The sequence below is a fragment of the Grampus griseus genome, assembly GCF_964374135.1.
Source record: "Grampus griseus genome assembly, chromosome: 8".
Taxonomy (NCBI): domain Eukaryota; kingdom Metazoa; phylum Chordata; class Mammalia; order Artiodactyla; family Delphinidae; genus Grampus; species Grampus griseus.
Genome location: NC_139002.1, coordinates 106,035,635 through 106,061,265, shown reverse-complemented (window position 1 = coordinate 106,061,265; position 25,631 = coordinate 106,035,635). Strand labels below are relative to the sequence as shown.

At 55.9% G+C, this 25,631-nt stretch overlaps 1 protein-coding gene across 1 annotated transcript; it reads right to left on the bottom strand.

Moving 5' to 3' along the window:
- Positions 1 to 103: 103 nt before the first annotated feature.
- Positions 104 to 25,609, bottom strand: IGHMBP2 (immunoglobulin mu DNA binding protein 2). The gene is made up of 15 exons (XM_082659368.1): positions 25,459 to 25,609; positions 23,573 to 23,742; positions 20,333 to 20,516; positions 20,029 to 20,126; positions 18,138 to 18,301; positions 16,455 to 16,655; positions 14,220 to 14,367; positions 9,706 to 9,880; positions 6,826 to 7,008; positions 6,420 to 6,538; positions 5,802 to 5,896; positions 4,732 to 4,855; positions 3,221 to 4,051; positions 1,582 to 1,754; positions 104 to 1,126 (listed from the first exon to the last, which is right to left on the bottom strand). The coding sequence occupies exons 1-15, from the start codon at positions 25,542 to 25,544 to the stop codon at positions 929 to 931; spliced, it is 2,949 nt and encodes a 982-aa protein (XP_082515494.1). The 5' UTR covers positions 25,545 to 25,609; the 3' UTR covers positions 104 to 928.
- Between the last annotated feature and the right edge of the window lie 22 nt (positions 25,610 to 25,631).

Sequence of the window (25,631 nt, the reverse complement as noted above, 5' to 3'; positions counted from 1 at the left end):
CTTTGAGCAAAGAGGGGAAGAACGAACATCGGAAACACATAACACACATACTGTGGACAACGTGCACATATTTTTATTTGGTTTTTAAATCACTTATATCCCTTTGAAACACAAAAAACTCTGAGGATAAAAGAATACATCCACCTGGGGTTCTCTTCAATGAAGGACCCGGGAGGACACCTCCGGGGGCTCTGGGTCTGCAGGGGTCAGCAGCGCCGGCGCTCTGGGGTGGCTCTTTCCCGAGACCGTCACCAGGAACAGCGCCGAGGACGGGCAGGTGCCGGCCCAGGAGCCTTTGTAAACCACACCCGGGCCTGAGCTAGGGCCTGCACAGCAGCAGAATGGTTAGGGCTGTCAGGTCAGGCTGGGGCCACTGCAACCACGAGGGCACAGACAGACGACGGCCTCGGTGAAGTCACAGCCCCAACGAGGGGCGAGCCGTGCACGGGGGCACGCAGGACACATGCCAGCTCCGAGACGCCACCTGGGCGCCCTCTCCCCTGACGGGCTGAACGCTGGCCAGCCCTGACGGCGGGGACATCACTTTTATGGAGTTTGAGGCCCAGGCAGGGGTCCGAGGGAACAGAACCTTCCCAACGCCGGAAGCAGCAGCCCGTGATTCCGAGGGCGGGATCTCGGAAAATGGCCTGGGCCGGGAGTGAGGAAGGGGACGCAGCAGTCCAGGGCCTTCCCTACAACAGCCCTGAGAAGCGGCCACTGGCCCTAGCTGTGCCCCATGGCCTCTCCACCGCGACCCACCACATCAGAACAGCTCACCGCCCCCGTCACCGGGGAGACAGCGTGGGTCTGCCTGTAGCACCGTCGCCAGGAGCTGCCGCCAGGGACAGAAAGACGCCGGGGGCAGCGCCGCTCACCGGCAGCCACAGCTTCAGACACAGAGGCGGTGCAGGCGGTGGTGTTCCCAGCCTCACTTCCCCTTCTCCTTCCTCTTGCCCCTCCGCTGGCCGGTCAGCTGGTCCAGCTTCTTGTCCAGCCTCCTCTGCAGCTGGGCCCTCTTGGCAGGGTCCAGGGACCTGTCCTTGGTCCCGCTGCCGGCGTAGAGGACCCCTTCCCGGCTAATCCTCTGCCGCGCATGGGCGCGAGCCCTCTCCCCACAGCCGTGGATCTGGGGGACACAAGAGGCAGTGCTGTGCTGGGGGTGGAGGAAGAGGCCCCCAGTTCTGCCATCGCAGAGCCTGGGGGTCAGGAAGCCCCAGCACCAACCTCGGAGGGACTCCCTACCCTTCCCGCACATGGACCCTCACCTACAGGCTCCCAGGGGTGGGGGGCAGGCAGGGTCCACACCCTCACAGGGCTGGCAGCTAGAGCCCAAAACCCTTCCTGCAGCCCTGCCCAGACCCTCCTCCGAGCAGATGCCAGTGCAGGGCCGGCTCCCACACCTCCCTGGCAGGGTGATGTCAATCTGCTTCGCGGTGACACACGCACAGGCCCACAGTCTGTATGTGGCTGACACACACGCGCACAGGCCCAGTCTATATGGGGTGCATACACCCAGGATCTGTGTCCTGGAGACAAAGCCCTGCCGCCCTCCCCACTGCCCGAACCCGGGGGTCCGCGTACCTCGGGCAGGTGGTGGCTGAGGCAGTAACGGCGGCCGCAGTGCAGACAGAGCTGGCCCAGGGTTACGACGCTGGCTGTGCACTCGGTGAGGCCGCAAGTGTTGTCAGCCTTGATGGCGGCCGAGACCAGGGCGTCAAAGTCCTCCCCGGCGGGCAGATCTATGGCCATGGGTCCTGAGGGGAGAAAGGCGTCACCCGAACAGGCAAGGAGAAAGAAGTCGGACCGGAAGTCTCCCACTGGGCCCACGTCTGCCCTATCGGGCAGCTGCGCCCGGCCTCCTGCTTTCGGGGCCACAGCGCGTGAGCAGATGCACCATCGAGCTGGGTCCCTCACTGAACCGACGACTACTCACACCAGGCAGTGAAGGCATGAGTCTCCGGAAAGGGCTGGCCGTGCAGGGAGCAGGCCTGCACGAAGTTCATCCTCTTAAATCCAGAGAAGCACTTAAATGTGAGAATGCTCCTTACCTCGTTAAGTATAAAAACCCCGAACTACCACGCCTCCAGGGTAATGCTCAGATGAACTCCTGCACGTTCACCGGCCAGGGCTAATGAAACCTTAATGTTCGTAACCAGGTGTGTGAAAATCTTTTACAGTTGTAGGAAAATGCTCAGAAGAGGAAGAGAGATACAATTATAATATGGTCGTAATTCTGTAATTACACCATAATTCTGGCTGCTTGAAGAAGCGTTTCAAACCCCAAGCAGTGCCAGCAGCTGTGAAATGGGGTGATGTCTCCCCAGGGCGCTCGGTCCTCAAGTGGCCATGCCCACGCCTTCCTCTGGAAGGAAGCCCAGTTCCTCCAGTCATGCCTTCCTGGCCCCCGTCCTCCATGGCAGTTACATGTTCTCAGTGGGGTTTAAACAGGAGGGAAGCATCTCCTTCCCCCATCAGAGTGTCAGCTCCCACAGGGCGGAGGTGGCGTCCGTCTTGCTCACTAGCGCAAGGCTTGGCACACGGAGGTCGCTCACTAAATGCCATGGAGTGAGTCCAGACGGGCCCTCAGGTGCAGGGAGGCTGCTCTGAAAGCTGAGAATTACGCAGCTTTGCGCACAGGCATCAAGGAATACGGGGAACGGGACCGCCTTTGCGGTCTTGCCAAGAGGGAAGCGGCTGTGACAGAGCTCACCTAGGCGTCTACAGAAAATCCAGACCCTGGACCTTCAATCTCAGTACGGGACGGGGGTGCAGAGTAAACAGGCCCCGGGCGCCCCAGCAGAGGGCCAGCACAGCCTGGGATGCGACAGCGGAGTGCGCGGCCCTGCCTGGGACCCCGCGAGCCCGTGGAAGGAGCGCCGTTGCCGGAGCAGGGCGCTGCGGCTGCCCCTCCGTCCCAGGGGCCCCGGGCCCACCCCAGCTGCTCCTCCGGGCCCTTCACCTGCAGTAGAAGCTCTGAGGGCTCCCTACCTGCCGGGCCCTAGGCGAGGCCCCGGGCACACAGAGGACACTGTGACTAGCACGGAACTCAGGGAACTCAGACCACACCGACTGAAACCGGGCACAAAATGCAGGATTAGGGCAGGGGCACCACCGGGAAGGGGTCCTGATTCTTTCGAGGGTGGCAGGTGGGTCTGTGGTGGGGCAAACTCCCCAGTAAAGGGGACGCCACGCCTGTGTTCTCGCGAGCCGACCAGCTTACCTTCTGCTTCTTTCTTCTTTTTCTTTTCTGGTAACTTCCGCGGCCCGGAGCCCGTGGCCCGCTGCTCCGGCTGGCTCCCCACCCTCTGCAGTCTATCCAGGTGCAGCGCCTTCAGGTCCGGCTGGCCCCGGCTGCTCTGCTCCCCGATGGCGGGCTCTGCCTGCGCAGGGCTGGGGGGCTCTGGACACAGAGGGGCTTTGCTGCCAGGCCCTGCCGGGGTTGCTGGAGCCGCAGGGGCCGCTGGGACCCTCTTGCTCACGGTGATGAACCGTTCCTTCCCCTCCCCGGCACTTTCATGCCTCAGCCCGTACTCTTCCGCGATCTGATGGACCCACATCCTGTCTTGCGAATCCAGGGAGGCAGGGAACTCTAGCTGTGTCTTCTCACTCGCCACGAACTCCGTTATCACAGCCCTGAATTGCTCTGCGCCATCTCTGCTCCTGGCCCCCTCCCGGCCGCCTCCGTTGAGGCTGAGCTGAGGCTGGGCCTCGGAGGACAAAGGCGCCGTGCCCGGCTTCTTCCGACCCAGCGCGGCCCCCGTGGGCTGCCTGCTCCCGGGAGCCCTCCTGGCCGTCGCGGCAGAGCCACGGGTCTTCACGTCGGCCTGGCCAGGGCCCTGGGCACCCTCACGGGAGTAGTTTTCAGGGACGATGTCGTCGAGATACTCAAAGGCTGTGCGCACCTCCCCGTGCTCTGTGAAGTAGTCCACCAGCGTCTTCAGGAAGGCGTGGCTGCTGACGGTATGGGAATCGCAGACCACGGCCACGTGCCGCCGGGCGCGGGTGACGGCCACATTGACGCGCCGGTTCTCGGCGAGGAAGCCAACCTCACCTGCACACGAGCCGGGAGGGGGCGCAGGGAGCAGGGACTAAGGGCTAGGAAGGCAGGTCTCCCCCCATCAGCGACTGTCACCCGAGAAGGACCACGCGGCTCCGTCCACCCCCACAGCCAGGGGCCCCGTCACTCAGCGCCCACCCCTCAGCCCCCAGCCACCGTCTAGGACCGTCCCACGGCCCCACCTGGAGCTCTGGCAGCTTCCAGACTGCCGCTCATTCCCAAGTCGGTACAAAGTCCTCTCCCTAAGCCCAGACCCAGGACACAGCCCAGGGCTGCAGCTGCGGCCGACACACGAGGGAAAGCGCCAGGGACGTTCCAGTGTGTTCTTCCCCCACCTCAGCTTATCCCCTCCTCTTATCTGTTGCCAACCTCGTACTGGAAACGACTCACAGAGCCCATTAACTAACAACTGTTTCTGGGTACAGCTTTCTTACCAGATGGTACATCCACACGCCCTGGCCGCAGAAGCCATGCCCTGAGGCTAAACTGGCCTGGAGGCCAGGAGACAAGCTCTGGGCTCTTGGGCCCTCTCTGCAGCAGCGTCCCGGTCTCCCCAGCCACCCCACTCGGCTTGCGGGACCCTAGTTCCCCGAGCAGGGATCGACCCTGGGCCCTGGGCAGGGAAAGCGCTGAGGCCTAGCCACTGGACCACCAGGGATGTCCCGGCTCCACACCTTTCCTGTTGGATCTGACGAAGGACAGGATCACAGCCTCCTTCTCTCGGCCCTGGAAGCCGTCGACAGACTTAATCTCGAGCTCCGGGTGCCTGTGCGTGAGGCTCTGTCTGAGCAGGTCCACCTGAAACACCAAGCGAGGCCACATATCACAGCCCAGGTCGGGGCGGCCTGGACGCGCTGCCGTTCAGCCCGGCGGAGGCCTGGCCCTGCAGAGCTGCCAGGCCCCAGGGAGGCCCCGCAGGAGCCTCGGGGAGAAGGCTTCCGAGAACCGCTCTTCCCACGGGCGTGCGCACGACAGACCAACATAGCACACAAACGTGGCAGTTGTGACCCACACCCCAGCGCTGACGTGCGTGTCACCATCTCGCTTGGCTCAGACATCCCCACGTGTGACGCCTCCAAACCGGGACGGCAACTGATCAGCCTCAGAATGCTTTGAAGCAGGTACGTCTTTCCTACCAAAGCAGGCAGGCTTTGCTTCACGAGCACAGAGGCACGGAGAGGGGAAACGGCAGAAAAGCCCAAGAGAAGGCAGCAGACGCCTGTTGTGTCTGCTGGTCCCGACCCACCGCCTTCTCCAGGCGACAGCCGCGCCCCCGACCTTCCTTCAGGCAGCCTCCGGAGCCGCGCCAGCCCCGTGGTGCCCCACGAGCCAGAAGGCTGACCCCAGGAGGGGCGAGGACCCCTCATCCCAGCGGCTCAGGGACGGGACAACCTGAGCCGGACCGATAAGACTCAAAGCTGAGACTCCCGTGGGAAATGCCATAAAGAGACAGGCGGCGCCCCCGGGACCACCCTGGAAGGACGACGTCGTGCTGAGGCTGCCTGGCCCCCGAGGGCAGGCCTGAAAACGCAGCCGACACAGCAAACCAGGCGAGAGCCCAGGATGGGGCAGGGGATGGCATGGCAGGCGGAAAACACGGACAGGTGGACGGAGGCCGTTGCTGAGGTCATTTGAGCCCTGGATCCAGTCAGGATGTGGTCAGTTCCACCCTGGAGCTTTCGTCCTCTGGCCCCTCTGGGGCGGCAAGTCGCCCCGACACACAAGAGACAGCGAAGCCCCACACCTGCAGGTTGTACGGCGTGATGATGGCGATGTCGCCGGCCTGGACACCGGCGTCCACCAGCGCCTGGACGTGCAGACTGACGAGGCGCACTTCACCTGGAGGGAAATGGACGACTCTTCAGCACGAGGCGGGGCGACGCCTGTTTTTTAAGCACTTTTCCGTCTGTGACGACAGGCTGCTCTCACACTGGGCCTGACTCCTGCAAGCCAACAACCTGGGGCAGAGGGGCCACCAGGCCCAGCAAACAGCGCACAGGACCCACAGCTGACGGGAGTCTCCTCTTAGTGGAAGAACGGCCGTGCGACCCATTGACTGGCAGCCCTGTGAGTGAGCCAGGGTCGCGTCCCAAGGCCAAGCCAGGCCGCGCCAGGCCACTCGGTTCTGAACAAGCACACAGGACGCGGCCTGGGCCCACCCGCTCCCTTGACTTGGGGCCGCCCACCCGTCGAGAACTCGACCTCCCAGGGCGTCTGGCTCAGGACCGCCGCCCCAAGGAGCGCCGCGCCGTCGCCTGCTCCCCTTGCTCGCTCCGCTCCTCTCTGACGCGGGCAGCTGAGAGGGGCTTCGATCTTTAAAGAGCAGCCCAGGGTCGTTTTGGGCCTCTGCAGGCAGGCTCACCGGGGTTCCCTTTAGACTGCTCATCCTCGTCCTCCAGCTCAAACAGCCCGCAGCCGGCCGTGTCCAGCAGCAGCAGGGGGACACCCGTCTCCTCTGTGGCAGCCACTCCCGGGAGATCCCTGCACACAGGTGAGACTGAACACACGAGGCCCCGGCGACAGAGCGGCGCTGGGGTCCCAGGAACAGAAGCCCCGCTGCCCTTCTCCCCCAGCTGCCCCTCTCCCCCGACAGGACAACGGGCGGTGCAGAGAGTGCAGAGAGCAAGGGACCTCAGACTGCAGGAGCCCGACCCAGCTCTCCAGGACAAGATGCAGAAATCCAGTCTCAGAAGCGCCTTTCACGCTCAGATCTTTGTGGAACGTGGTTCCGGTGACACAGGGGACGGGGGTGTAGCCGAGTCACTCACCGCAGGAGGCGCCCGGCCACGGAAGGGTGGGTCGTGAGCTGGCCGTGGTACAGGGCCTCCGAGGCCCAGCGCGCGATGGCCTGGTGCATGCGGTACTGCACGCTCAGCATCCGCACCGACCTGGCGCCGTGCCCTTCCGCCAGGCGCTCCATCAGGCTCAGCGACAGCCCCGCCAGTGCGGCCCTGCCCCAAGGAGAGGACAAGGAAGGAGGGTCTGAGTCCTGAGTCCAGCCTAAACCAGGGGCCAGGGAGGAAAGCAGTCCTCAAACCTCAGCACGCAACCCACGCCGCCCACTTCTGACCTAGAACTAAGGGTGCGGCCCCTCAGAGGTGCCCACGTCCTAATCCTGGGACCTGCAAGCATGGGACCTCAGTGACAAAGGGGAGGAGCAGAGATGGGAGATGATCCCGGGTCATCCGGGAGGGCCCACGTCATCACAAGGGCCTCCTAAGAGGGAGGCAGAAGGGCCAGCATCAGAGGAGGCGATGTGACAAGAGAGCCCTGAAGATGCTGCAGAGCCGGCTTTGAGGACGGAGGAGGGGTCACAGGTGAGGCAGGCAGGTGGCTCCAGAAGCCGGGAGAGGCAAAGGCCCGGACTCTCCCCCCGGGGCCTCCGAAGGAACCAGCCCCGCCCACACCTTGATCTCAAGCCGCAGAGGCTGATTCTGGACCTCCAGAACTGTAAGGTAACAAAGCCCCGTTGCTTGAGTTCGTGGTAATTTGTTACAGCAGCTGAAGGGAACTAACACAGACAAGTTTTTGAAAATTCCAACACACTCCGGCCGTCAGGAGTCCACTACTAACAACAGGAGTTGCTGGGTGCTTCCCACGCACCAGGCACTGCTCTGGGCACTTGACACCGATTAACTCGTCTCATCCTCACACAACCTGAGCCGGTTACTGGTACGCTTCCCTTGTTCCACATGAGGAGAGTGAGGCCAGCCCGAGGCCGCCCAGCCAGTGAGCCGCAGAGCCAGGACCAGGTCAGGCGGCCAGGCTCCAGAGCCTCCTCTCACCACGGAGGGAAAGTGTCCAGTGTTACCCAGGCATCCGTCCTCCCTCCATAACTGACCAGGCCTCTGCAGTTAACGCTGTTTAATAAAGGTACCAACCAAAAGCAGCGCCAAGGACAGGAGGGGTGAGGTGACTACCAGCCCCAACCACAAACCCAGAAACACCCAGCACGACCCCACAGACAGACTTCCCCCAAATCACCCTGCTTTCTCCACAGACACCATACGGTGCCCCCTCCCCGAGCCCACACCATCCACCCAGAGACCCGCTTCCCAGGACCCCCCGGGCCTCCTCCGGAACCAGCTGCTGAATCGACGCCCCCGAGGCCCCGCTTCTGGAGAGCATCCGAGCCCCTCCCCACGTGCACGCCCGCTCCCACCAGGACGATCTTCCAAACCACGTTCCCCCGTCTCCCACTCTATTTACCCCACGCTCTGCGCCCTCACTCTGAAGCCCCCGGCCGGACGCCCCTTCCTGGGGGACCCTGACCTGCACACCCCTCAGCTCCAGGGTCGCCACTCCCCTCCTGCGAGCTCCACCGACGGCCTCCCTCGCACGGACTGGAGAAGACCCTCGTCTCCAACAGCAGCAGCAGGGAGAGGTCTGCTCATCTGATCTCGCGGGGGCCTCAGCCTCTGGGAGCCACCTCTGGACCTGGGCATGGGAGCTGGCCCGGAAGAGGCCAGTTTGCTCAGGGACGCCAAGTGCCAGGCCTTGTCCCCAGGCCTCACAGGCCTCACACTGCCGCTGGGAAGTAAACGATGGACTGACACACACCACCACCAGGAGTGCCGAGTGCTGACAAAGCCAGGCGAGCGAGCCGTCAACGGGGATGACAGAGAAGTGAATGAAGGGCGGTCGGGGCCCGACACCCGGGGAGGAGGGACGGAGGGGCCCACGTGGCCGGAGCCCTGGGGGTCTGCGGACGGGGTGAAGAGGCCCAGTGGCGGCAGCAGGCCGCACCCGGGAAGCAGTCACACCACCAGGGACTGACTGCTGCGGCCCTACAGCGGCAGGAGCGCAGTCCCCTGAGCCACCCCTCATGTCCTCAGCGGAAGGACGTGCCTGCAGATGAGGGCCAATGAGCCAGAGCCAGTCACACTCCCCCGGGACCCCCGCGCGAGCGCGCACCCCCACCTGCCGCCCCGTTAGAGGACGTCAACTCGACAGGCAGGGACTGAGCACGCGCCCGGTTCTGGGGCCACAAGCATGGACACCACTCGACCCCCGACCTCAGGGAGCACACGTCTGACCAAGCTGCCGTCTGAACGAGCAAGTACAGGAGCCCACGGAGGACGGCACCCCCGGCGGGATGAGAAACACCACTGCTCTCGGAGCTGCTGCCCGGGCGGCCTCACGGTGTGACCACCCAGCTCACACCAGAGCCCGCACGCCCAGGGAAGGACCCGAGCTCAGGGCTCCCGCTCCCGCTCTGCTTCGCCCGGGGCACCTTTTACAGCCACCCCTGAGAGTGAAGCCCGGGAGAAGCCAGCGGCCTCGGCCCCAACCAGCTTATAAATGACAGGTCTGCTAGCCGCTCTCTAGTGACCTGGGCTGGACGGCTGCCCCTCCCCTGCTGGCCGCGTCCCCTCTTCTGGGATCTGTGAGTCATATATCTTGAGACCCTACTTCCTCTGTGCGGTGTAACTGAAACCGCGCCTCCGATCAGGGGGACCCCAGGCTTTTCCCTCCGCCAAAGTGGGGGCTCAGATGCCCAGGGAGCCACCTGCCCACCACACATCCTTAAGTCAGCACATCGGCCAGGCTTCCCAGCACCTCCAGGACCTCCGGCTAAGCCCGGGGCTTCTGGGCTGGGCTTCGAGGGATAGACACAGGGGTGGCAGCTGGGGGCGGAGGGGCCTTACTTGTGAGAGAAGATGGTGGGGGGCAGCTGCCTGTGGTCTCCGGCCAGGACGCATTTCCTGGCCTTCAGCAGGGGGATCCAGCAGCTGGCCTCCAGGGCCTGGGCACACTCGTCAATGACCACCATGTCGAAGTGGCCTTCTGGCAGCAGCTTCAAGGGGCCGTCCGAAGAGGCACCTGGTCGAAATCAGAACCGTAAGCCTTTACAGGATACACCGGCTGCAGTCACCCCAAAAGAGCCACCAACAAGCCACTGTTTCATCATCTAGTCTTGTATTAAGGCTCGTGTAATATGATTGCACCTTGGAATAAAACCTGGGCAGGACGTTCCGGAGCTCACGGTTCCAGCCACTCCACGTGTAAGTGTGAAGCAGTGCGCCCCTGGTCACGGCCACTCCAACGTTTCATTCACCAAAATCAATCACCGCTTTGGGGCTGGGACCCCAAATCCTTGGAAGGCTGTCTTAATTCTAAATGTAATTTCTGTATCATTTTCTGAATTTAGAATTTAGTTAATTCTCTTCTTAGGTGTTCTCTTGAACACACAGAAAATGAACTGCTGGGCGTTCACCCAGAGGAAAACCCCTACGTACCAGCAACACAGAACCACTGCACCAGTGCCTCCTCCGTGGAACACAAGAGCCGTACAGTGGAATGAGGTCCAGTGTGGGCGAGACCCGGGGCCCGCGCCCACGCTCACAAACAGCGGTGAGGCCTTGGGCAAGCCACCCGACCCCTACAAACAGACTGTTACACACACCACATGCTAACAGAGCACGGATGTGTCAAATAACACATACTGGTTACCCAGATACATATATAAAAATGTAGCACGTGTTAAATAATACGTATCAAGTGCTTGCCACAAGATGAGAGGCTTTAACAGACGCTACAAATGTGAGTTCTTGCCCTTCTCCCCTAGATTAATGACGCTACGACGTATATTATCTTATGATTAAGACCTACATCTCGATAACTTTCCTGAGCCCGACTTTTCAGAGACGGTTAGGGAGTCTGTCTGCAGAGAGGGCAGAATCTGGACGGGGCTCTGGATGGCTAAGAGCTGTGCCTGGATTATGGCTGTGATTTCACGCTGCAGAGGGAAGCGCTTCTAGGAATCGCATTCCAGTTCCCCAGTCTAACCAGGAGGGACCTAAAAGGCCACATGCTGACCTTGCACGGAGGGGCAGCTGTGATTTCCAGCGGGTGCTGCACTGAAGTCAGTCAGAGAAGAATGTGAGCAGAACCGGCTGGATAAGGGCCTCTGAAAACTCCCTCCACCACCAGAGCAACGAGAACACTGGCAGAACTGGCAGAACTGACTCTTTCAGAACTCCAGAAATCAATCAAACGCTTACAGCAATCCAGGAGTGTATGCTCCGAAAACTGACTAACTCTGGGCAAGCAGAGTGGGCTCTGTGGCATTCCTGGGCACAGGCACTGCTCCCAGCTCTGTGCTGGCCCTGAAACCAATGGCCTGCAGTCACAGTGAAGAGCAGTGGCCTGCCCCACTGGGGACAGAACTCCTTCGAAGCCACGCCCCCAGAGAACTGTCACTGTCAGACTTGCTGCTGGTTCCCTGGAAGGTCCCACTCGCAAGACTGTCTTTATTTGACCTGACTTGGAGCTCGCCCTGTGCAAACAGCCCCTCCCCAGGGGGTGTCAGTGGGAAACGACCAGAGGCCACTGTTGCACACGAGTGCTCTCGGAGGCCGAGGATAACAGCTGGCGCAAAGCAGGATGACCAGAAGCTTTGAAGGAAAACCTGGGGAGTGAGACGTCTGTGGGCTCTGAAAGCTCCGACACGTGGCCGAGAACCTAGAAGCCACACTCGTGTAAGGGCTGTGTGCACACTCGGGAAAGACCAGAGGAGGCCCTACGCACTCACCTATGGCTCACCTTGGGGCTCTGCGCCCACAGGAGGTGAGGGTGAGGGAAGTCTGAGAATGACGTCCCGCCAAATAGAGACTATCGATAAAGACACAGAAATTATTTAAAAAAAAAAAAAAGTCTGCAGTTGAAAAGTACAATAACTGTTATTCACTGGAAGGGCTAAACAGCAGATCTGAACAGGCAGAAGAATCAGGAAACAGGCCAACTGAATTATTCAGTCTGAGGAACAGAAAGAATAAAGAATGAATCCCATGACCAGCACCTTGAAGACCATCAAGTACACGAACGTGTGCATAATAGGAGCCCTAGAAGGAAAGGAGAGCAAGAAAGGGGCCAAAAGAATATTGGAAAAAATAATGGCTGAAAACTTCCCAAATCTGATGGAAAACAATGCACACATCCAGGGGACTCAACACATCCACGTGCTTAACCCGAAGGGAGCACGCCGAGACTCTTACCACAGTCAAGCTGCCGAAAGACAAAGAAGGAACAGCAGGAGAGAAGCAACCTGTCACGTACAAGGGATCCTCAGTAAGACTAACCCTGCGTTCTCAGCAGAAACCACAGAGGCCGAGAGGCGGGGGTGACACAGTCAAACACCTGAAAGGAAAAGGCTGCCAACCAAGAACGCTACGTCTAAAAACAGAGTCACTCGAAAACAAGAGGAGAAAAAAGATAATCCCAGGTAGAGAAAAGCTGAGACCTGCCCTTCAAGAAATACTAAAGGGAGTCCTTCAGGGTGACGTGAAGAGCCCTAGACAGTAACTCAAATCCACACCAAGAAGCAAAGAGCACCAACAGAGGCAACTCCATAGGTAAGTACAAAAGACAGTATGAGAGCATTTTTGTAATTCTGGTTTTGTCCTATCTGATTTAAAAGGCAACTGGGTGAAACAATAATTACAAAGTCAATCAGAACCTGGACTCCGTTCCCTAGAGTAGTCCCCATGAGAGGCTGTGTCAGACAGACCCTAAGGTAACCCCCTCCTTGACCCTGGCCTCCCGGGATTCACACTCCGTGGAATACCCTCCCCTTAAGCGTGGGCCAGACCCGTGCCTTGCTTCTGGCCAAAGGAATATAGCAAAGATGATGGGGTGTCACGTCATGGTAACATTACAGAAGACTGTAACCCATCTTGCAACAAGACTCTCTCACTTGCTGGCTTTTAAGAACCAAGCGGCCACGTTAGAAAGGCCTAAAGCAGCTAAGTGTGGTCTCCAGCTGCAGTGGCTATCTTTATACCAAAGCAGACTTCAACAAAAGAACACACTAGGGATGCAGAAGGTCATTTCATAATGATAAACTGGTTAATTAATAAAGAAAACATGACGTTTACGCCCCAAGTAAAAGAGCTACAAAGGCCACAGGGAAAACGCTGACAGACTCCAAGGAGAAATAAACGAACGCGTAGTTACAGATGATTTCAACACCCCTCGCTCGGTGACAGGACACACAGACAGAACATCAGGAAGATACAGACTTGAACGACAGTCACCAACCATTAGAAAACGCTGTGACAAAACCAGACAGCCCATTCTTTTCCAGTGTACGTGGAACATTCACAGAGACCACATTCTGGACCATAAGATAAGTCTCAATGAAATGATCCAAGCCGTACATAGTACGTTCTCTGTCCACATGGAATTAAATTAGAAATCAATGATAGGAAGCTATCTGGAAAACCTCCAAATATTTGGAAAGAAAATGACACATTTCTAAACCATCATGGGTCAAAAACAGAAATTAAAAGGGAAATGAGACAATATTTCACAATGAATGAAAATGAAAACCAATACATCTGAATTTATGGGATGCCGTGAAAACAGTACATGGAGAAACATTTATAACACTAAATGCCTATAGTATAAAACACAACGGGTCTCAAATCAATACAAATCAATGATCTCCGCTTCCAGCTGAAGAAAACAGAAATTGAAGAGCAAACTAGACCCAAGTGAGCAGGAAGAGGGAAATAATAGGAACCAATGCCGAGATCAATGAAACAGAAAACAGAAAAATAACATAGAAACCTGGTGACACCAAAAGCCAGTGCTCTGAGGTGATCAATAAATTAATAACCCTCCTGCCAAAAGATCAGGGAAAAAAGAGAGGATACAAATTACCAACATCAGGAACAAAAGAAGTGACATTGTTACTGATGCTATAGACATTTTTTAAATAAGGAGTTATTATGAACAACTTTATGCCTAGGAATTGAACAACTTAGATTAAATGGGCAAATTCCTTGAAAGACACAAGCTCACTCAAGAAGAGACACCCTGAATATCCTATATCAATTAAAGAAGTTGAATTTGCAGTTAAAAACCTCCCTACAGGGAGTCCCCTTCCCTGGCAGTTCCGGGGTTAAGACTCGGCACTTCCACTGCCATGGTCCAGGTTCAGGCCCTGGTTGGGGAACTAAAATCCCACCAGCATGCAGTGTGGCCAAAAAAAAAAGAAAAAGCCTCCCTACAGAGAAAACTGCAGGCCCAGAAGGTCTGGAATTGGTGTGTTCTACCCAATTGTAAAGACAATTCTACCCAACTCTTCCAGAAAACCAAGGAAGAGGGCACACCCCCAGCCCTCTTCGAGGCCACACGGGCTGGAGGCCCGTCCCCGCACCTGTGTTTGTCGAGAGGACCACGTTGGCCGCAACCAGGCTCTCCAGCATGGCTGCTTCCTCCCTCTCCTTCAGCTCCTTCCTTAATACCTTGATTTCATTTCGAAAATTACTTTTCTCTCTTTTGTTCCGGGTCTTTTTGCTTTTTGCCTGTAAAGAAAAGCAAAGAAAACATCATAATTCTGGCTCGACTTTGCACTTATTTTAGCTCCTTTTAATTCACAAAATGCTTTTATTTCTCATCAGTTGGTCCACTCATGTAAGTCCCTTCAAATGCGCTAAAAAGTCAAAAGTCTTTCTTGAAGGAGCATCAGATCCACACAGGTGACACCCTGACTGGCCTTAGAGCCACTGTCACCTCCACAGGGAGAGGGAGAAAGGGAGAGTGTAGGTCCTCCAAGAACCGTAAGCTCAGCCGAGCCCGGGGGTGGGAGCCCAGCCCTACCCTGCACAGTCATCCATCAGACATACTCCTGGGGAAGAAAAAGCACCTGCTCGTGCCAGGATTTGGGACTTAGTAGCTTATACAGAGAGAAGCTGAGCTTCTCTCACTATTCCACATTTGTCAAGAGAGTAAAATATTTTCTTCAGCCCCCAAAATGTCTACCTAGACCCTGACTTACTTCCATATGTAAAAGACACGTAACCCCTTCCTTATCTGTGATTTCTGCTTTGGAGAAGGGGTTTTAGCCAGAATGACAGGAGGGAGGTGTAACTTACAGAGAAGAGAACTCTGAAAAGCACGGACTTTTTTTTTTTTTAATTTATTTTTGGCTGCATTGGGTCTTCATTGCTGCATGCGGGCTTTCTCTAGTTGCGGCGAGCGGGGACTACTTTTTGTTGCGGTGCGCAGGCTTCTCATTGCGGTGGCTTCTCTCGTGGAGCACGGGCTCTAGGTGTGCAGGCTTCAGCAGTTGTGGCACACGGGCTTCAAGAGTTGTGGCTCGTGGACTTCAGTAGTTGTGGCTCGCGGGCTCTAGAGAGCGGGCTCAGTAGCTGTGGCACACGGGTTTAGTTGCTCCGCGGCATGTGGGATCTTCCCGGACCAGGGCTCGAACCCGTGTCCTCAGCATTGGCAGGCGGATTCTTAACCACTGCGCCACCAGGGAGGTCCCAAAAAGCATGGATTTAAAAAGGAACAAGAAAATGAAATTGGGCTTCCCTGGTGGCGCAGTGGTTAAGAATCCGCCTGCCAGTGCAGGGGACACGGGTTCGAGTCCTGGTCCGGGAAGATCCCACATGCCGCGGAGCAACTAAGCCCGTGAGCCACAACTACTGAGCCTACACTCTAGAGCCCGCGCGCCACAACTACTGAGCCCGTGCGCCACAAATACTGAGCCCACGAGCCACAACTACTGAAGCCTGTACGCCTAGAGCCAGTGCTCTGCAACAAGAGAAGCCACCACAATGAGAAGCCCACGCACCGCAACGAAGAGCAGCCCCCGCTCGCCGCAACTAGAGAAAGCCCGCGCACAGCAACAAAAACCCAACACAGCCAAAAATAAATTAATTAAATAGTTTATTAAAAAAGGAAAATGAAATCATCCACATGTGTGACAGCGCGAATCACATCACTGCAAATTCCTACAGCGCCTTTAACCTTCAGTAACATGCGTGTGTCCTGGTCTCCATCCCTGGGGTTCCCACTATTCCAGAGGTCCGTGGGGAAGGCTGAGTCTCTGCACCAGCCCCCGACACGAGGAGAGAAATGTGAGGCAGTGAGATGGGCTGGCGGTGAGCAAATACAGGGCAGGACACGCGATTAAGGGAACTGGGGGCGGACGTGTAAACTAGAGAACCAAAGAGCTCGAAAGTTCTGAACTGCACGAGAAAACTCCATCTCAGATTAACCTATCACCTACCTAGTTCTCTTTCACAAGGATTACACCATGTTTTATATTAATGGACTAGAAATTTAGGGAGGATGCATATTTTCTGAATTTTTATTTTCAGGCTGCTTTTTTTTTGCTGGTCGATATTATCCAGCCAACATGCCAGACATAGGGAATCCTTAAGAGGAATATTTTCTGCAAGACAATTGCTCGCCTCTTCATGAAACTATCTTGAAGACAGGTGAGTCCCTGTTCAGTGCTGAGCACAGGGGCAGTCCCAACGTTCAACATAAGTACATGAATCGGCAAAGGCCAGAGAAAAGCAAGAGGATACAGTGTACTCCCGGCAAAGACTGCAGATCACGAAACCACACGCAGAGCAGACACCGGCTGAGAGCTACTCACGAAGGCCTGGTCGATGTCCTTCCTGATGTCAGCCACAATCCGGGTGCCGTCACCCCGCGCCAAGACCGCGTCCAGGGAATGTTGCTGGACAGACTCCAGGAGCCGTGCGGGGTGCCCGAGGCGCAGGAGCCTCTGCTTCCACTGGGCCAGCTGCTCGACCAGGTTGTCCACGGCGATGTTAGAGGGGGCGCAGCACAGAACCTGGGGAAGCACAGCGCAAACTCGGGCTTGGTGATTTCTTTTTTAACGAAATCACTTAAGTTTCTATTAAGCAAATGGAAAGTCCAAAAGTTAAAGAGAGGAGGGTGGAACGTGCACAACCAGTAACGTTACAGTGTAAACGTCCGGCTGTAGGGACGGATGCAGACAGTCTGCAGGACATGAGTTACTGGAAACTGACACAACATCTGGATACTAGACCTCGGGTCTTAAGAACCTGTTAGGCTCCAAAGGACCAGAAAGGATGCCCGGCAACTGGAAGGAAAGGCCTCCAAGTGCCCTGAGATAATCAGGGCTGGGACACCCGTCTCATCACCCATCAAGTCACTTTATCGTCTGACAAAGCGGAATGAGGAAAAGCCTTCGTGAACAGGCTCAATCTTGCTTCCAGAACTGCAGTCTGGCTCTTAGGAGGGGGTGCAGCAGGAAGGGGAGGCAGAGAGGAGAGTCCCCACCCCATCTAGGTGGCCAAAGGCGGTCTGCACCAAAGCGTGAACACAGGTATCTCCTGTTTCACTGTTTCCTGAAACAGAGGCACCCAATTAAACCATCAAATCTGCTCCCTGCCAGTAAGTCATCTTTCACCAGCTTTTCTTGGTAAACATCTTGCCAAGACAGTCATTTGCAGGAGACCATTGGACGTGGCCTTGTAACCAACATGGATCTCCCTGCAGGAGCAGGGGCTCGGGGGAGAGTGTCGCCCGAGTCTGAGTCCTGGCTCTGCCACCCACTGTGGAGGGACGGGGCCCGAGACCATGGAGTCCCCGCACCCGGGGCTTCTGTGAGGATTAAAGGGGCGAACTCTGGAAAGACTGAGAAACGTGCCTCATTCGTAGGAAGCACCCAGGAAATGTCAACCTGCAAATGTGGACCATATTGCTCTAATTCTTATCCTTATCCAACGTTTACGACCCAGAAAGGTTTTCTAAAAAGCTTTCCATGTGCTCAGAATCCACGATGACTTGTGTTGATACAGATGAGGATGAAAGATCCTTTCTCAACCATTAAAAATCTAAGTGAACAACAATACACGATATCACATTCCACATCTCGGAAACCGGTAACCTGCACTCTGCACAACTCACCAGACCCCCTGATCAACCAAAACACTTCTGTCTCCGGGAACTGGCTGCACGGTCTCCTCCTGAACGGCACAGACAGTCCCTGGTCACCTGCACACCCGGCATGCCCAGCAGGGGTCTGAGCACAGAGCATGGGTGCTGAGCAGACGCGGCTCCTGGACTGTGGCCTGGCCGACAGTAACCCAGACCTCACCACCCCAGACCAACAGTCCCAAGCGCTGTCAGAGACTGAAAAGGGCCCAGCCCAGTGCTCAGTCAGTAAACACTCAGGAACATTGCCGACCGAGTCCCCCAGAGCCCAGGCTGGGGCCCTGCTGGGCACCTGCAAGCGCAGCAGACCAGAGTGAGGGGTGCCGGCGGGGACACGGTGCCCACTGCCCACCTTTGAGCCCTGTTTCACAGCTTGGAGAATGATTTCAACCACAGTGGTGGTCTTCCCGGTGCCAGGAGGCCCGTGGATGATGGCGAGTTCCTTCTGGGACAGCGCGAACCAGACCGCTTCCTGCTGGGAGGCGTCCAGAGTGGCGTTGTAGAAAGTCAGGGGCGCTGCGGAACAAGCGACAGTGAGGACCCAGCTCCCCGTCACCCGGCACTCCCCGCCCCTGACCCCGCATGTGCCGACAGAAATACGGGCTGTAACGGGGAGAAAGCCGGCCCTCCCCAGGGGTCGGCCAGTCAACGCAAAATCAACCTGCTTTGTTTTCCTGGACCAGGAATCTGCAGACTGTGGCCCGCAGGCCAAGCCCAGCCGGCCGCCTGCTCAGTGAGGCAGGTGTCCCGGGACACTGTCCCCAGCAGCCCGCCGTCGCACCGGCCGGCACAGCCTACAATGTTTACCATCTGTCCCTTTATTGAAAAAGTCTGCCAACTCATGCTCCAGAATAACAGCTTCTTGTAAAGTAAATGTTTCTGGGAACAGATTCATTTCTACCATAGTGGCCCTTTTTAAGCGCCCGTAAAACGATGAAAACAAACAAGAATTATGAGCAGATCCAGGACCATGTTTCTGTTCTGAATCTTCCATGGCCGATTCTAATGACCTGCTTCGTAAGCTCCGTGCTCTGAGAGCAGGTGCCGCTGCATCCAGTCTCGCACCCGCAGCCTCCGCCCCGCGGTGCCCACAGCAGAGACGAGCGTGCTGACCCCCACGGGCATAGGGCACCGACCCGGAGGTTAAGACGGAAAGAGACTCGGAGAGAGCAACGGAGCATCCGACCCAGAGCTCCTGCGTGTTCCCTTCTCCCCTGGACGCTGGCTACAACCAGGGCACATCCTGTTCCTTGAAACACAGCAAAAACAATGCTAGTTCCCTTCCCAGCTCATAGTAGCCTCTCGGTAAACAGTTGGCAGAAATAAAATCTTATTGAAATGTGAGTGCTTTTGGAATCTGAGAAGGTACAAAGCAGCCCTGAGCTAAGAGCCAACACACCGCCAGGGTACGAGCACCGGCGTGACAGGAAAAGGGTGTGGGGCAGCCCTTGTGTGAGAATGACTGAAGCTATACTGTAAAAACCAGCCAAGTCCAACACCTACGGGGTGGTTCAGTGACGGGCAGCTGCTTGATGAGGTGATAAACTCCTCTCAAAATGAGCTTCTCCAGGACACTGAAGGAGATGAGAAATTGCCCAGAGCACCGTGAGAACAGTCGGGGGGGGGGGTGTACATGGACACATGCGTGTGTCTGTATGTAAGTCAGACTGTTCTATGTGGACGTGGAAAAACAACTAGAAGAATACACACACGTACCAGTGAGGCTCACTCTAAGTGGCAGGTTTTCGAGTGATTTCTTTCCCTTGTTTATACGCTTCTTTATTTCCAAACGTTCTATGACTAATACACGGCACTCTTACAATTAGAAATAAACTGTCTTCAATTTACAGGATACTGAGAAAATAATCAAATGCACTTAGAACTGAGACTTTTCAAACTATAAAAAAATGCTATCGAGCATGAAGCATGATCAGTCATCCTCTGTTCTCACAGGGCACTGGGCTAGAAGAAATACCCTCGCATTTCAAAACAAAAATATTCGATATTTAGATATATTAGAAAGAACATCATAAAAGAAATGGAATGAACTACTTCTTTGACGCCGTGTACAGGAAAGAGACTTAGTTCTAGCAAGTCACACAAAGAAGCTTATAAAAAGACACTAAGGTAGATGTCTTCTCTCTGTACATTCTCAAACTCTTGCTAAAATGGCCCAGGGTCTCACTGTTCGAGATCCTGTCCATGGTGGTTTCAACCAGAAAAGGAAAACCACAAGCTCTTACGTATCTCACTGGCAGGGCTGGGGTCTGATCCGCCGAAGAGGACCTCTGTGAGCGAGGACGCGGGGCCAGAATGATACTTCTTTAGGGTAATCAGAGTTCTGCCAAAGGAGAAAATGAAAATTAGGAGCTTAGTGAAAACCAGCAATTAACCCAGCGCCCGAGGCTCCACGCGACGCTGCTGCCCGCCACCTCCCATGAGGGGCACGCGACCGACCCCAGACGGATGTGCCTGCCCTCTTCTGCCCAGCAGGAGGGAGGTGTTTAAGGAAAACGTCACATGTGACTTCCAGTCACACACACTTACTTTTTCAGTCGCTTATAAGTGACGTCGTTGGCAAGTTTTAACAGCCTGTAGGAATGCTCTTGGTCCAAACTCAACTGTAAATCATGGGACTCATCAAAGGCCACGGTGACCCACTGCTGGGTGATCCGGGTCAGGATCCCAGTGGCCAACTGACTGTCTTCCTCATACAGACCCACTATGTCACCTACAGAAGCAAGGACCAGTTACATAAACGCCGAACAATATTAAACGTGAATTACTTCATATAACAAATTCCAGCATATTTCAAACATTGTATCTGTTACTTTCATTAGAAATGAAATCAGTAAAAAAAAAAATACTTTTAACTGACATCATATGTGAAAATTTACTGGAGCTCAATGAACTGTTTAAAACAAACATGACAGTCAATAAAATATTTAAAGTCTTCCTCTGTGCCCAGCACTGTTCTGGGTGCTGGTCTATATTAGGAATAAAACACGGTCCCTGAGCTCACGTTAGGGAGGAGAGGAGCAAATACGAAAACCTACCAGGGGTCAGAGCCAAGGGCTTTATTTAAGATGAAGTGCAGGGGCTTCCCTGGTGGCACAGTGGTTAAGAATCCACCTGTCAATGCAGGGGACACGGGTTTGAGCCCCGGTCCGGGAAGATCCCACGTGCCACGGAGCAGCTGAGCCCGTGTGCCACAACTACTGAGCCTGCACTCTAGAGTCGGTGAGCCACAACTACTGAAGCCCATGCGTCACAACTGCTGAAGCCCGCGCGCCTTATAGCCAGCGCTCCGCAGCAAGAGAAGCCACTGCAATGAGAAGCCCACGCACTGCAGCAAAGAGCAGCCCCCGCTCACCGCAACTAGAGAAAGCCCGCGTGCAGCAACAAAGACCCAATGCAGCCAAAAACAAATAAAATAAATGTATTAAAGAAAAAAAAAAGATGAAGTGCGGCAGAGGGTGGAGAGGGACGAGGGTGCCATTGCAGAGTGTGTGGGAAGGGCCTCTCTGAGGGGTGACCCGTAAGCAGGGTGGGCGCTGGAAACAGTGGGGGCCACGAGCTCACCTGGGGGAGAACATTCCAGGTGGAAAGGGAACACTGATGAAGGAGGGAGAGGGTGGTTTGTTGCCCACTCAGCTGGGCCTCCCCACTCCTGCGACAGCTGTTTGGTGATTCATCCATCACCAGGCGAGTCTGAGAGGCTTCCCCCGATGCCGGGACGGAGCACACGACCCACACCCGAGCCAATCAGGGCTTCCCAAGCCCCCTGGCCAGTGACTGGCTCGGGGATGGACAAGGGACCAAGTCAGAGCCCCTGAGATGTGGTGAGACTTTTGGGTGGACAGCTGGAAGGATGCCCTCACCCTTCCCACCTGGACCAGAAACTGGAGAGGACGTGAGGGCTGAAGCTGCTACCACTTGGGGCCTGAGAAGGAAGCCAACCCAGGAGAGGGCGGAGCCGAAACACGGAGCGGAACTAAGCCCAGGTGACCTCCTCTGAGCCGTGCAGCCACCTTCCAGCTATCACAACCCATGCGTCCCCCTCCTGTTCCAGCCCATCTGGCTCGGGGTTTCTGTCACTTGAACACAGACAGTTCTGACCAAACAAGAATCCACGCTGAGATGCAGCCAGGGCCTCCCACATACTCACACCCCATTTATTCCGAGTCAGAGTACGTGCCACACGTCAACCAAGCATGAGGCGTATTCTTTTTTTTTTTTTTTTTCCTTCTAGGCAATGAGTTTCATCTGCACCTTGAATCTTTTCTGTCTCCCGCCCCAACTTTTAAAGACAAAGAGCAGGTGGCAGCAGTGCCCCTGGGCCCGAGGTCTGGTTCTGTGCACGGGGACCTCCGTGAGGCTGAGTGCAGGCGACCCCGTCCCGACTGTGACTTCCCCACCGGCTGCCCTGAGTAGGGTCCCACATTGCAGAATTCACACCTCTCAGCTACAGAGCCTTAAAACTTCTCTTCAGGAGACGAAAAACTAACAACCCCACCTACGTTTGATCAGAAGCCGAAGCAACACATCAGATTTTCAGCTCCACACTTTTTCACATAAACAGCTGACTTCCTGTTTATCAGCTTTTCATCAACCTCTCAGGTCATTCACTCCGCAACACTTACTAACTGAACACATACTATTCCTTTGGTTTTCAGAGTTTACAAACGCCCTGCACATTCAGTCCCACCCACTCATCCTGATGGCGAGGCCGAGAGCTCAACTATAATCCCCTTGGTTCTGTTCTTCAGAGGACACGTGACTGACTCTCGGCCACTTAACAGCAAAGTGTAAGACCTGACTCCAAACCAGCAGCTTCCCCTCCTCCTATCTGTCTCCAAACCCAGCCCGTATTCCAAAAACTGTGGGGCAAGAGTCTAGAAAATCGAAATATGAAACCAACAAACTGTCACCACCAAAACAAGGCAGAGAGACTTTTCTAGTGGAAGTGCAGTGTTCGGCAGTGTTGCTCTCTCCCAGTTTCCAGGTCTGATCAAAAACAAGCGTCCCAGGGATTTCCCTGGCGGTCCAGTGGTTAGGACTCTGCGCTTCCACTGCAGGGGGCACAGGTTCGATCCCTGGTCAGGGAACTAAGATCCCACATGCCGTGCGGCGTGGCCAAAGGAAAAAATAAAAATAAATAAAACAAGCATCCCAGGTGTGAGCTTAAGAAGCTTCTTCTAACTGCCCCTCCTTTCCAGCAGAGCTGCCACAAGTTTAGCCAAAGTATCCTTGGCACAAGGAAGGTCTGGGAATACACAACTACACACGTTGAACCATCTGGACCAGGGCTACTCAAGAGACATGTGAGAGTCATGTGTAATTTTACATTTTCTAGTAGCCATATTAAAAACCGAAAGAAACAGGTAAATTTAATCACGTTTTACTTAACCCAATACATGAAAAATATTATCATTTCAAGATATAATCAGTTTTCAAAGAAATTACTGTTGATATTCTAAATTTTTTGCACTAAATCTTCAAAATCTCATGTGCATTTTACACCAGCAGCGATCACTAGCCCTATTTTACACCAGCAGCGATCACTAGCCCTACCGCGAGCGTTCCATAAGCCCGCGCGGCTAGTGGCTGCCAGTCTGGGCAGTGCTGCTCTAAACTACCAAAAAGCCTCGTAACTGCTGAACTTCTCAGTGAGAGCTTTCCATTACAATGCTTTATTCCCCAACTGGTCGAATGTGACCTGGTCTTTACAAGCCACATCTGAAGACAGCAATACTCAAAGTCCACCTACGTCAAAAATGCACACACCGGAAATAAAGCTGTTACTGGGAAGCACAGCTGCAGACATGCATCTCCTGGGCTCAAAGGTGACCAGCAACCGTCCGTACAGCCCGGTCCGCTGGCTGGATACCTGCAGCTTCAGCAAGCACACGCCTCGGCTCTGGAGTTCTTTCGGAGAGACGCTTTCCTGCCAGGACCTGGGAGACACCCCATGTCGAGACTTCAGTATTTGTATTTTACCAGTTTTCACTTCCAACCGTGCAGGAAGAACAGATGGAGATCCTGCACAGGCATGAAGGGTGACCAGGGAAACTCCAAAACTGCCCCCCCTCAAACCTGCCCCCCCTATAGCCCCAGCGCGATCTGTGCCCTCCTCCCAGCTTCCCAAGACAGAACCTTCGCTCATCTTCACCTTCTGTCCTGAGTCCTGTGTGTCACTGAGTCCCACCAGGCCCCTCCCATTTGTACCCAGAATCCACCCCTGCCTCATCCTCGCCACCACAGCTTTGGTTCAAGCCCACATCACTGGCCGTCTCCGGACTAAACCGAGCTTCCTAACTTCCTTATCTCTGGGTTCTCCCCAGCCAATCCCAGCAGCAACATCCAACAGATCCCCCCTAAGATGAAAATCTATTTACCTCTCTGACCTGCTTAACTGCACCGAGGCCCATCCTCTGCACAGGAATATCATACAATCTTCTCCACAAGGCCCTTCCCAATCTGGCCCCCGCCTATCTTCCCGTGGGTGCTTACTCTGTACTCTGAACCGTGCTGAGCACTTGACTTAGAGATCATTGTGTTCCCACCTCACTGGTCTGCTGTGAGAATGATCTCATTTTACAGATGAGGTAACTAAGGCTGCAAAGTCATCCAGCCATAAATCATGGAGCTGGGATCCCACTGACGTCGACAGGACTGCAAATGCTCTTAACCATCACGATCAAAAACCTCTAAAACAAATCCTCTCCACTTGGGTAGCACAACGGTGAAGTGCAAACTCTGGGATCAGCCTGCCTGAACTCAAATCCTGGCTCGACCTGTGTTACCTGGGGCACATGACTTAACCTCTGTCTCAGCCTCCTTAGACATAAAACGAGAATTACAGTAACCAACTTCGCAGAGCTGACGTAAGGTTTAAAGGGGCTGATGTATGTGGGGTGCTTTCACAGGCCTCAGTGTCATCTCTCAAAGTTTCAGCCCTACGGAAACAAGTCTGGCTTTCTCAGGGCTCCACCCTCGCCTGCAGGGCTGCCCTTCCTCCCCACATCTCTTCCAGGAATATCCTCCCCCGCCTCCACCTGAATCCCTATTTTTCTGCAAGCTGTGCTCAGGCACCACCTCCTCCACGAAGCCAGCCTCAACCTAAGGCTCCCCAGCCTCAGCTGTCCACCCTCCTGCTCCCACAGCACTTTGCCTGCACACACGGGTCAGCATCTATCACGCTGGGAGGGAACTGTTTCCGCTCCCACCTGCCCCTTCCGCTCAAACCCAGCCGCCAGGGGACCATCAGTGACTATCTCACTCGGGGCCTGGCACGGAACAGGCGCAGACACTGACAGAGGGGACGATGACGGAAGAGGGCTGAGAACACTTTGGGGATGGAAATGGGGAGAGAGGCAGGACCTACGAGGCAAAGTTCAGAGGGGAACTTCAGGGGGAGAACAGACCCTTCCTAAGGGTCCCCCAAACGGAACGGGCTGTCCCGGGGGTTGAAGAGGCTTCCATCTGTGTGGGAGGCCGAGCCCCTTCACAGCCGCGACTCGGACTCGAGGAGTCAGGAGGGCAAATCCCGACCCCCAGGCTGGTCAGGCCGAGCCCCCAGGAGGGAGGTCCGCCCGAGGTCTGAGCTGGGAGAGTACGGGGGCCTAGGGGAACCGCCGGACCGAACCCGAGGCCCGGGCCGGCGGCCGTACCTGCGCTCCTCGACCTCCGCGTCCCTCTCGAGCGCCAGCAGGTCCAACTGCTTGTTCACGAAGCTCTCCACGGTCGCCGACGCCATGGCCGCAGTCCGGCCTGGGCCCGGAGCAGCCGAGGTCCCGAGCCGCCGAGTTCCGGCTGCCGCGAGGGGCGGTGCTCCCGGCCGGGC

Excerpts from the sequence above, each read along its gene's own strand:
- IGHMBP2 (XM_082659368.1), bottom strand. The coding sequence starts at position 25,544 with ATGGCGTCGGCGACCGTGGAGAGCTTCGTGAACAAGCAGTTGGACCTG. Across the intron at positions 20,127-20,332 it reads ACTTATAAGCGACTGAAAAA|AACTCTGATTACCCTAAAGA; the intron begins GTAAGTGTGTGT and ends CTCCTTTGGCAG. Across the intron at positions 1,755-3,220 it reads AAAGAAGAAAGAAGCAGAAG|GACCCATGGCCATAGATCTG; the intron begins GTAAGCTGGTCG and ends TTCTCCCCTCAG.